The following is a 12,286-nucleotide window of genomic DNA, read 5'->3' as shown; positions in this document are numbered from 1 at the left end:
TACCAGTCCGATGCTAATTTTGTGTCGGTGAATTAATTTTTTTAAAAAAAGTGCTAGTGAAGAGAAGCTACTAGCCTTGCTGGGGAAGGGCGAGTCGTATAAAACGGCTCTACATGCAAGCCTGAAGCCAGAATCCAGAATCCAGAACCAACATATCACATCCGTATTATGCAAGGACCGATGTAGAAGTCATGAATATTATGGTGAGAACGAAATGTTCCCGGCGAATCATAAATCTAGTGGACCCCACTTCTAGATTAATCTCGGGCTGCTTACGTGGTTCATGTTAAAATGTACTCTTTTGGTCTAATTTTATAATGTCTGTCCAAATGAATACACTGTTTTTGTTACTTTTATATTGTAATGCGCATAAAGGAACAAAATAAAAGAGTGGAAGCTGGCAACATATGATTTGCTTTTGGGTCTTGAGCCTTGATGTGACAGACAACATCAATAGGATTGCTCCTAGAAAATTTAGAAAAGTTACCCATGGGATGCCATGTGTCAAGATGGCTTTACTGGTATGCAAGGTCAGCAACAGCAGCGCATTTTTATTTCACGAAGAGATTAGCCACTTGACCCGTGCAATGTTGTGGTTATTTTTTAAAACAAAATGAGTATACATGCTAAATAAATTGATAATTATTGAAGTTTAGATTCAATTATTTAACTAAATAAATGAATAATCATTTATATAAATATAAAGTATTTTTTGTGTATCGTTTATATAAACAGTTTAGTATAATTTTATAAGATTATTGTAATATTAAATAAATATTTTGATATTTAATTAATGTTTAATTCCACAAGTATTTATTTTTATTATCGTATTATAAAATAAAAAATAATTAAAAATTTTGTTAAATCTAGTAAAATTTATGTTTCAGATTATGAGTTTGATAAATTAAGTTACGATGTCCAAACTGATATAATACATCAAAATCTCGATGTTAAAAAATATAATTTTAAAATTTTATTTGAAGCTAAAATCATGTGTTTTAATAGTTATCTGATTTTCTTTTGGTTTTATCAAATCAATTAAATCACGTAAGGATAACTTCCGAACAAGTTAGTTTTAAACCCGTATTACAAAATGAGCCGAATCGAGAGGTTTTAAAGCTAGCCCACTTTACTAGCTTGTTTTTTTTTTAAGTTTATTTTTAAAAAACTTTTATGGGCCAAGTCCTTTTTCTATTTTTTAATATTAGTTGATTTTGAACTTATATGTTTTGATTTGCATTCCATAAAATTACTGTAATTTCTAACAAATATTTAATTTTTTTATTAATATTTTATTTTACAAATGTTTATTTTTATTATAGTATTATTAAATTAAAAATAACTCTGAAAAAATAAAATTTTTAAATCAAGCAAAATACACGATCTAAAATGTAAATTTAGCATGATTGGGCGCGGAGCATGGATTAACTGTGTTAACATATTGAACTAGGAAGTGGTTCCATGAATTTCAAGATTAATATGACACGTCAACTTTAATAATAATATAAAATAATTTCACGTGTTCTGATTTTTTTATATATATATAGATCATTTTTTATAGAAATATAATTGTGGTTGTTTTTTAAATAGTTTTTCATTTTAAAATACATATTAATGTTATTTTTTATTTTTAAAAAATTATTTTTGATATTAGTATATTAAAATGATTTGAAAAAAAAAACAAAAAATATATTAATTTGAAGTTAATAAAAAAATAATTTTTAAAAAATATTTTTAAAAAATATTTTTAAAATGTAGAGATAACACATGCCTTTAAGCAGTTATGTACAGAGAGTCGTGTCAGCTTGCTACGTTTACTATACCGAGCATATACCAAGCATGTCCTAAAATGTTTACACAGAACCATTATTTTTATGTAGCTATGTACAAGAGAGTCGTGTAAGCTTGCTACGTCTTCCTTTTGTATGGTACTGTATTTTAAAAATAAATTTAAAACAAATTATTTATTTTTCAATATAATGTATGAAAAATAAAATTTTGTTAATAAAAATATATTATTTTAATATATTTTAAAAAACAAGAACAACTTTCTAAAATAATTCTTTAACCAATAACACCTTTGCATTGAATAATATCAATATAAATATATCAAAATAAAAACCCCATTACTTGTATTAGCGTTAAAAACTACGACAACGAGTTGATATTGATATTTATTCTTGGAGCTGTGGTAAAATTTATTTTTTAAATTAGTTTCTTTAATTTTTTAATCTTTCAATATATTAATATTAAAAATATTTTTAAATAAAAAATACTTTTTAAAAAATCACTACTATATTAGTAAGCATCCCTAATTTGACCGACCCCATTAAAAAAGAAAGAAAAAAAGAAAGAAAGACAACCGAGGCCCCAAGGCACCCCTCTTCCTCAACGGGCATGATGACTCCCACCACACGGACAAGACACTACGAGTTGAATAGCAAAATCCCTAGCGCAACTGCGTCCAGGACTAATTAACCACCGTTCCCTTATTCTGTGCATGACAAAGCAGTGCTAAAACATCGAGTAAGACATCAAGCTCGATGAAACGGCATATTATAAAAATAATAACGATTTTTCTAAATTTGCCACGACAACACAAGTGAAGAAAACCTTGAAGTTTAATTCTTTAATTTTTTCGTGGCCATTGATTTAAATAGCAACGAGAATTAATATCCTTTATATTTTCATGTAAATGTCCACACGGCTTACATTGGGTGTATTTTAGACCACCCCCGCATATATATATATATATATATATATATACACACACATACACATGTATATCTATTGAAATGAAAAGCTAGATAAATCAAAATAATACATATATATATTTTTTTTTTTATTTACGTGGGGTGTTCGGACCAGCTTGCCCGCACCACGACTAATCCTCACGGTCCATTGAATACCCTGTAAACCCAGTAAGCATGTAAGATACCACGGAGGTAATAAGCGTGCACGTCAAAACTCGAACCTAGATACAGTGGAAGGAAACAAGCTACTTTCAACCATTAATTTGCAAAAATAATACATAATTTTTTTTTTTTTTTTTTGCCTTGGAGTTGCATGCCTGTCAGCCCCGCGCTGCCTTACCTGCCTGTTGGGTTTGCAGGGTGTTCAGTAGGCCGTGGGGATTAGTCGTGGTGCGCGTAAGCTAGCCTGGACACCCCATGTTAAAATAAATAAATAAATAAATAATAATACATAATTGATATTTGATAACATAGCCCGCCTCCCATTTTATTTTCTACATAATCACTTCAAGAGTACAAATCTTCAAAAAGCAGGTAGAGCCGGCTGGCATCGCTTTTTAACAAGAAGACTAAAATAGTCAAAATATAGGAACCTGTCCATTTTATCTAAGGAATCTACTGAGAATGATTCCCTATAAGGCTAATTAAGGAAAAAAAAAAAAGCCAACGATTCTTCTGGTATTTTTTCTTTGAATTGCACGAGTTGCAAAATTAAATGTGGTAATCTCATGTTAGTCCCCAACCTACTATCCATCTCCCAACTGGTCGACAACCCCCATCCTATGAAAACAATTCAGTCAAGTGCTTTTCTGTCTGAAATCAATGTAAAATCTCGACAGGAAACTTTTTAATTATCTCAACAAGTTATTACAGAAGGTACTTAATTTACATGGCAAACTCTTTAAAATCTTGATACAAGTTTTCGTTTTTTAAGGCATTCAAGACATAATTAAAAAAAAAAAAAACCAAACAAACAAATAAGCTTGGAAGTCTTCGCTGGACACTGATCTAGGTTTACCCAGGTTTAAAAACAAAAATTTAACGGGCACGTCATCAAGCTCAGGTCCCACCATCTGTAAATAAACTAATAAAAGGCCCCACCGAAAACAAATCAAGGACTCCCTCTCCCCTCCTCTCCCTGTCTAGAAACTCTCCACCATTCCCTTCCTCCTCTAGTTCGCACATAGCCTATCTTCACTCTGTACGTCTTCAAGTATCTCTCTCTCTCTACCGTCTCATCTCTTGATACAGATCCATTTTTGTTCTTGCTGAAAATGACGGACACAACAGATGATATAGCAGAGGAAATCTCCTTTCAAGGCTTTGATGATTACTGTAAACTGCTTAAGAATTTATTAAACGATGTGTTGCAGAGAGAAGTTGGTACTGATTTCGTCGAGAAACTTGAACGCAATCGCACTCTCGCTCAGGTCTTCTTCGTTTTCATCTACTTCTCCTTATTTTTATTAGAGAGAAGTTACTGTGATCGATGATCATTACTTTAAACTGGTCTTGATTATTTCTTTTTAGTGTTCATTGGATTTGTTTTTGGTGTGCGGATGTTGTCATCATTGTTTTTGCTAGTTTCGCGTATTGTGTTTTTGCATGGTTTTGTTTTGTTGAGAAGAAAACAGTGGAAGCAAAATTAGTTAGTATTATTATTATTTACTTGTTTGTTTATATTTGTGATTGCTAGCTTTTGGATAAATATTCTTTCGGTGATTACTTATTTTTTCTTACTACGTCTTATGCGTTTTTCTATTTTTTTTTTAATTTTTAATTTTGCATGTTATACTAAGAAGTAATAGCTGTAATCAAAGAAAGAAAAAAAAAAAGCTAAAAAAATCATGTCCTTTTGTTACATATTTGCTAAAGGTAAATTTTATTTTTTTGAATTAGTATTTATTTTATACTGTTTTACTTCGTTTAGCCTCAAAGCTGTTGCAGTCTTGCAGATTGTGATGACAAGAAGAATCAGTGATTTATTTATTATTTTTTACTGGTATATTTTTCCTGCATTTTCATCGATTAATATTCATATATCGGGAGAAAATATTAAGGGAAGTTTTTTTTTTTTTTGGTGTGTGTGTACGCGTGTATAGAGTGCTTGTAATTTGAGATTGGCGGGGATAGAAGACACCGCTGAGTTGCTGGAGAAGCAGCTGGCATCAGAGATATCAAAGATGACTTTAGAGGAAGCATTGACACTTGCTCGTGCTTTCAGCCATTATCTTAATTTGATGGGAATTGCTGAGACCCATCACAGGTACGTATAAGTTTCAGATAACTTTTGAAATTGAGCATGTTGACACTGCATAATGTATTCCTTTCATGCAGGGTACGTAAGACACGGGATTTGGCGCATCTATCAAAATCTTGTGATGTAGTCTTTAATCAGCTGTTGCAGGGTGGAACATCAGCTGACGAACTTTATGACTCTGTTTGCAAGCAGGTTTGTCTGTACTGGTATTTTTCTTTCGAGTTTTCTCTGACAGTTGGGTTGGTCACTGAAACTGACAATCAAGAAAGCAGAAGAAGTTTTCAAATCGCAATTTGTGTTTTTGGAAATTCTTACAAGTTTAGGGGACGCATCAACTGGATCAGCCTATAAAATTTTACCGGCTTCATTCAGCGGAGCCTTTTTTGCATGGTCTATAAGGACTAATAATTACCACCATGATTATGAGTTCTTTTATTTCCCTGAATATCTTAGCTACTAAATGGAACATATCAGTATTATATAATTGCAATTTTTAAATGCGATCCTGTTAAGTAGTTTCTAACAGTTCTTATATCATGTTCTTGTCCAAATCTTGTTCATGCAGGAGGTTGAAATCGTTCTTACTGCACATCCTACTCAAATTAATCGTCGTACCTTGCAATATAAGCACGTTAGAATTGCTGTAAGTTGTTAATGCCTTGGGCACCGATTGTTATGTTATATATGATAATATTAGATATTGCAACAATGTCAAGTGTTAACATTTTGGATGTGAACTTGTTCTATTTGCAGCATCTTTTAGATTACAATGATCGACCTGATCTTACACAGGAAGATAGAGAAATGCTTATCGAAGATCTGGTATGGTGTCAAACCTCAATAAGAGTCACAATCAACATTACAGTTAGAGCATAATGATCCGGTGTAAAATTCTCTCTTTCTTCTTTTTTTTTCCGGTGGTTTATATTATTTTTTCTTTTGTACAGTGTAAAATTATCTCTTCTTTTTTTCTTCGGTGGTTTATATTATTTTTTCTTTTGTAGGTAAGAGAGATTACTTCAATATGGCAGACAGATGAGCTTAGGCGCCACAAACCTACGCCAGCAGATGAAGCCAGGTCTGGTAAGCCAATTTACTTCTAAAATCTGATTAAAATAACTTACCTTTGGTTCTTTGGAAGTTTCTGTTACTTGGTGATGCCTGATGGGATCATATTTTGATAAACTCAGGCTTGCACATTGTGGAGCAGTCTCTATGGAAAGCAGTACCTCATTATTTACGTCGTGTCAGCACTGCGCTGAAGAAGGTTAGCTGTCATATGATAGTGTTTTCTTTCAAATGATTGTGAGAAGTTGGTTGACTTCTTGTTCTTGTATGTGGATTTGATCGCTGCATTTCCTTTCCCCTTAGCATACAGGAAAGCCACTTCCATTAACCTGCACGCCAATAAAATTTGGGTCTTGGATGGGGGGTGATAGAGATGGAAATCCAAATGTAACAGCGAAGGTGAGCCTTTCAAATTCATGATTGGGTTCTCTGGTATTTATCTGGGAAGAACTAATTTAATTGAAGAAAATATTCCCACTCATGGGTTGTGTATGACAGAAGTTGGTCCATTAATTTATCTAACAGGCACGTGTGAAGAATGATCCCTCTAATCATGTTGTAGTATGGTAATGTCATTTTAGGAAATCCATCTGTTTTCCTTGGAACAAAAATGAAAAAGGAAGTTGCTTGCTGCTTCTTTCTAGTTACAATTAAATGTCCTGATGAATGCCCAAGATCCAAGGTTATTATGGAAAAGCTGGCAAGAAATTGAGTGACAATATCATGGCTTTGCTTTAAAACCTATGGCATTTTTGTGCTGTTAAAGTTATCTTGTGTTTATTTTGCATATTATCATTGTCCTTGTTTATTAGCATCTGTGCTTCAGAGTTCCATTCTTGATTTAAACTATCGCATGACATATCCACATATTGAAATGACCCTTGCATCGGCAGACATGCTGTTAAAATTGAAGGGTTGCAATATTTTTCTGTGCTCCAGAAGACTTTCTTGTTGAGATACTTTGTTATTTGTTGCTTGTTGCCAGATTGTGTGTTTGTGTAGTCAATCATTGCATCATTTCATGGGAAAAGCTTAGTAATTGACAAGGACTGATTTTCAATGTGGCTATTAGCACTCTACCAATTCATAGTGGCACTTCACCTTTATAACAGGAGGAAGTGGGGTTCCACACACGCCGGAGTGCTAGTAGAAGAATTCCTTATCTTTTCCTGTTATGCAGTACCGTTTCTACCAGGTATATAAAGTTGTTAACAGATTTTGATTTTATTGTTCCAGGTCACACGAGATGTCTCTCTTTTATCAAGGTGGATGGCTATTGACCTGTACATTAGAGAAGTTGATAGTCTCAGATTTGAACTATCCATGTCTCGCTGCAGTGATAAGTTGTCAAGAGATTTTTGTCGTAAAATAATCAAACACCTATAAAATTATAAAAAATATAAAAATATTATATTATTATTAAATTCATTAATTATATTAAATTTAGTTTAAAATTTTATTATTATTATATATCTTGTTTTGATTATTTTTTCAGTTTTATTTTTTAAAATTTAATTTTAATTTATTTTTTTATTTTTTTAAAATTTAATTTTAAAAAATTACTTCCCAACAATGAGCATAACTATAGTGATATTTATGCTATTTTTTATTTCAATTGCTGAGCACAAGTTTAATAAAGAAAAAATAGAACTGAACGAAAAGCTTTTATATTTAGCATGCATGACAGAAAAAAATCTCTAAAAATCTAGATATTTATTAAGATGAAACCTTATTTATAGAGACAGCACATACCCATTTTACAGTGAACGTCTATGTTCATTATCTATCACATTGAAGATAAACACGGTTAAACCTTATATTTGTAGTGAATATTATTACAACAGTTCTGAATTTTATTTTTATTATTATATTTTAAGTATATTTATATTTTTCTTAATATAATGGGGGGTAACCTCCGCGCAAGGGGATGATTAACTGGTATATGTTAAAACATTCCTTTTGAATAAGGTAAGTATATCTTCGTAGCAAAGAATACCGTCCATGTCACCATGAACCGGATTGAAATTATTGGTATTGGTATTATGTTGCGTATGTGCCTGTAGTTCAAAAAAAATATTTTAAATTAAAATTAATTTAAAAAATATATATTTAACTAGAACTATGGTTAAAATTAAAATTAAACAAAAAATAATTTAATATGTTTAGTTATAAATGATTTTAAAATTAAGATTATAAAATAATTTTAAAAAATATATATTAATATTTATGGTTTTTAATTTAAATATTATAAATTTAACTATTGTTATTAATTATGAAATAAATCATATTTTGTATAAAATATTTTTTTATTATTTCATTAAATTATCTATAATTTCATTACGTATGAAATTTATTCAACAAAAATGATGATTTTCATGATTTTTTAAGTATGTAATAAAATTAAATAAAATATTATCAAAAATAAAATTGAGATTATAGTACTAATAAATTTAATTTACCTTAAATTATTTTAAAAAAATATTATTTAAGTTCAACATAAACACTGCAAATTAAATCAATTCACCACACTAGTTTAAAAAATAAAAAAAAAGCTATTCACATACACAAAATTATAACTCATGAATTAATTTATGCTACTGTTCACTTAAACAATGCTGGGTGAATTATAATAATGTGCAAATGATGATGATTGATAATAAAATACTTCTATTTAAGCTAAGAAAAAAGGAAGCAAACAAGAAATTAGGTGGACTCTTAAATTTTTCTTTTCTCTGGCAAAAATAAATAAAAAACAATAATTTTTTACTTTATAAAATTAGTGATATATTTTTAATTTCCAATGAGACCCACCTTTAAAATCTATGTTTTAAATATTTATTAAATAATTAAAAATTATAATTGAAATACAATATAATTACAACTATAATACCAAATACCTTCTAAGCTTGCTGGCAGTGCGCTGATAAGTTTTTTTTTTTTGGTTTCAGCAATGGGGAGGGATTGCTTTCGTTGGGTGACAATTGATCCCAAGAACAAGATGTAGGTTACTCTACTCTATCTAAACCAATGGTAATATTTTTTTATTTTTTAAAAAACATATTAAAATGGTATTTTTAATTTTTTAAAAATTATCATAGATATCAATTTATTAAAAAAATAAAAAAATAAAAATCATTTAAAAAAAACACGAAACAAGCAAATCTAAATTACAAGGAGGGACCACAGTACAAACATATGCTCCTCCATGCGACACAAATCACGCAACATATGAGCTCGTAATTTAACGATGACCACATAAAGAACTGGGAGTGCAAACTGGAAGCGTTAATAATTTTTTCCATGTAGCAAGGCGGTGCTTTCCGAGTCACGCAAACATCCTAACTTTTTTCGCGATAAGATTCGATTTGATGTTGGGTGGATTGTTCACATATTCTTTTGGAATATACTCTCACTGCATTAATGACGTCACCAAGCACGCATATAAATGACAAACGAGCGTGTAAAAAGTAAAAACAATGCGCACCCATCACCCTTTTTCAAGATAATTATGTTCTGATTTTCTTAGATTCCAAGGAATATAATAGATAATGTCTGTGAAATCATTTCAAGTGATTGGTTATTTCAATGCAAAAAAGAGTTTAAAGAATATAAATCATGGTTAAATAATAAAAATTTAAAATAAAAAATTTATTTTTTTATAATGTTAAGTTTGAATTCTTAATTGTTTATATAATAATTATTAAAATTTTAAATCATTATTAATTTTAAAATTTATAAAATTAAACATCTAAATACTTACATGAATCTAGAAAATAAAAATCCATACCAGTCCGGTGCTAATTTTGTGTCAATGAATTAATTAAAAAAAAAAAAGCTAGCGAAGAGAAGCTACTAGCCTTGCTGGGGAAGGGCTAGTCGTATAAAACGGCTCTACATGCAAGCCTGAAGCCAGAATCCAGAACCAACATATCACATCCGTATTATGCAAGGACCGATGTAGAAGTCATGAATATTATGGTGAGAACGAAATGTTCCCGGCGAATCATTATCTAGTGGTCCCCACTTCTAGATTAATCTCGGACTGCTTACGTGGTTCATGTTAAAATGTACTCTTTTGGTCTAATTTTATAATGTCTGTCCAAATAAATACACTGTTTTTGTTACTTTTATATTGTAATGCGCATAAAGGAACAAAATAAAAGAGTGGAAGCTGGCAACATATGATTTGCTTTTGGGTCTTGAGCCTTGATGTGACGGACAACATCAATAGGATTGCTCCTGGAAAATTTAGAAAGGTTACCCGTGGGATGCCATGTGTCAAGATGGCTTTACTGGTATGCAAGGTCAGCAACAGCAGCGCATTTTTATTTCACGTAGAGATTAGCCACTTAACCCGTGCAATGTTGTGATTATTTTTTAAAACAAAATGAGTATACATGCTAAATAAATTGATAATTATTGAAGTCGAGATTCAATTATTCAAATAAATAAATGAATAATCATTTATATAAATACAAAGTATTTTTTATGTATCATCTATATAAACAGTTTAGTGTCATTTTATAAGATTATTGTAATATTAAATAAATATTTTGATATTTAATCAATATTTATTTTTATTATCATATTATAAAATAAAAAATGATTGATTTTTTTTTTAAATCTAGTAAAATCCATGTTTTAGATTATAAATTTGATGAATTAAATCATGATGTCCAAACTGATATAACATATTAAAGTCTTGATATTAAAAAAATATAATTTTAAAATTTTATTTAAAGCTAAAATCATGTATTTTAATGGTTATCTAATTTTCTTTTGGTTTTATCAGATCAATAGGATAACTCCCGAACAAATTAGTTCTAAGCCCATATTATAAAATGAACCGAATTTAGAGGTTTTAAGGCTGGTTCACTTGACTAACTCTTTTTTTTAAAAAAAGTTTATTTTTTATTTTTTTTTCTAGATCAAGTCCTTTTTCTATTTTTTTAATTTAATTTTTAATATTTAGTTGATTTTAAAATTGTATGTTTTGATTTACATTCAATAAAAATACTGTAATTTCCAACAAATACTTATTTTTTTATTTTACAAGTATTTATTTTATTATAATAATATTAAATTAAAAATATTTTTTAAAAGATAAAATTATTAAATCAAGTGCAGTATATAATCTAAGATGTAACTTTAATAAATTTAACCGGATTAGACACAGAGCATGGATTAACTATATTAACATATTGAACTAAGAAGTAGTTCAATAAATTTCAGGATTAATATGACACGTACACTTTAATAATAATATTAAATGATTTCATGTGTTCTGATTTTTTTTTATATAGGTTATTTTTATAGAAATATAATTGTGGTTATTTTTAAAATAGATTTTTATGTCAAAATACATATTAATATTATTTTTTTATTTTTTAAAAGTTATTTTTTACATTAATATATTAAAATAATATAAAAAAAACTAAAACAAATATTAATTTGAAATCAATAAAAAAAATATTTTTTTTTATTTTTTTTTAGAATGTAGAGATAACACATGCCCTTAAGCAGTTATGTACAGAGTTAGTTTGCTACGTTTACTACACCGAGCATGTCCTAGAATGTTTACAGAGAACTATTATTCTCAAGCAGCTGTGTATAAAGAGTCGTGCAAGCTTGCTACGTCTTCCTCCTGTATGGCACTATATTTTAAAAGTAAATTTAAAACAAATTATTTATTTTTTAATATTTTTATTATTTTAATATAATGTATGAAAATGAAATTTCGATAATAAAAATATATTATTTAAGTCTATTTTAAAAAACAAGAACAACTTTCTAAAATAATTCTTTCACCAATGATACCTTTGCATTGAATGATATCGATATAAATATATCAAAATAAAAATCTTATTAAATCAACCATTTTTAACCATAATATACTTGTATTTGCGTTAATAACTATGGCAACAAGTAGATATTAATATTTATTTTTGGAGTTGCAGTAAAATTTATTTTTTTTAAAATTAATTTCTTTAATTTTTTAATCTTTCAATATACTAATATTAAAAATATTTTTTAAAATATTTTTAAATAAAAAATACTTTTAAAAAAACCACTACTATATTATTAAGCATTCTTAATTTGACCAGCCCCATTAAAAAAAGAAAGAAAGACAACCGAGTCCACGAGGCACCCCTCTTCCTCAACGGGCACAATGATTCCCACCACACAGACAGACACTACGAGGAGA

At 29.1% G+C, this 12,286-nt stretch overlaps 2 protein-coding genes across 2 annotated transcripts in view; both read left to right on the top strand.

Annotated features, from left to right (window-relative positions):
• The first annotated feature begins 3,900 nt into the window (after positions 1-3,900).
• Positions 3,901-7,467, top strand: LOC105128159 (phosphoenolpyruvate carboxylase 4-like). Its single transcript, XM_011029704.1, has 9 exons — positions 3,901-4,183; positions 4,856-5,019; positions 5,091-5,205; positions 5,579-5,656; positions 5,767-5,835; positions 6,018-6,096; positions 6,204-6,280; positions 6,385-6,480; positions 7,318-7,467. The coding sequence occupies exons 1-9, from the start codon at positions 4,028-4,030 to the stop codon at positions 7,465-7,467; spliced, it is 984 nt and encodes a 327-aa protein (XP_011028006.1). The 5' UTR covers positions 3,901-4,027.
• LOC105123436 (phosphoenolpyruvate carboxylase 4-like) overlaps positions 3,903-12,286 on the top strand; it is a 20,795-nt gene continuing 12,411 nt past the window's right edge. Inside the window, exon 1 of the mRNA XM_011023037.1 lies at positions 3,903-3,985. The gene's annotated coding sequence lies outside the window, so the exon portion shown is untranslated. The remainder of the gene's footprint in view (positions 3,986-12,286) is intronic.

Source organism: Populus euphratica, unplaced genomic scaffold (assembly GCF_000495115.2).
Source record: "Populus euphratica unplaced genomic scaffold, PopEup_1.0 scaffold1.1, whole genome shotgun sequence".
NCBI classification, from domain to species: domain Eukaryota; kingdom Viridiplantae; phylum Streptophyta; class Magnoliopsida; order Malpighiales; family Salicaceae; genus Populus; species Populus euphratica.
The sequence above is the reverse complement of the archived record's forward strand: the minus strand, read 5'-3'. Positions and strand labels throughout refer to the sequence as shown.

Bases quoted from the DNA above. Each gene is read 5' to 3' on its own strand.
- LOC105128159 (XM_011029704.1), top strand. From the start codon at position 4,028: ATGACGGACACAACAGATGATATAGCAGAGGAAATCTCCTTTCAAGGC. The intron at 5,020-5,090 runs GTACGTATAAGT...CCTTTCATGCAG, and splicing joins ATTGCTGAGACCCATCACAG to GGTACGTAAGACACGGGATT. The intron at 6,481-7,317 runs GTGAGCCTTTCA...TTATTGTTCCAG, and splicing joins ATCCAAATGTAACAGCGAAG to GTCACACGAGATGTCTCTCT.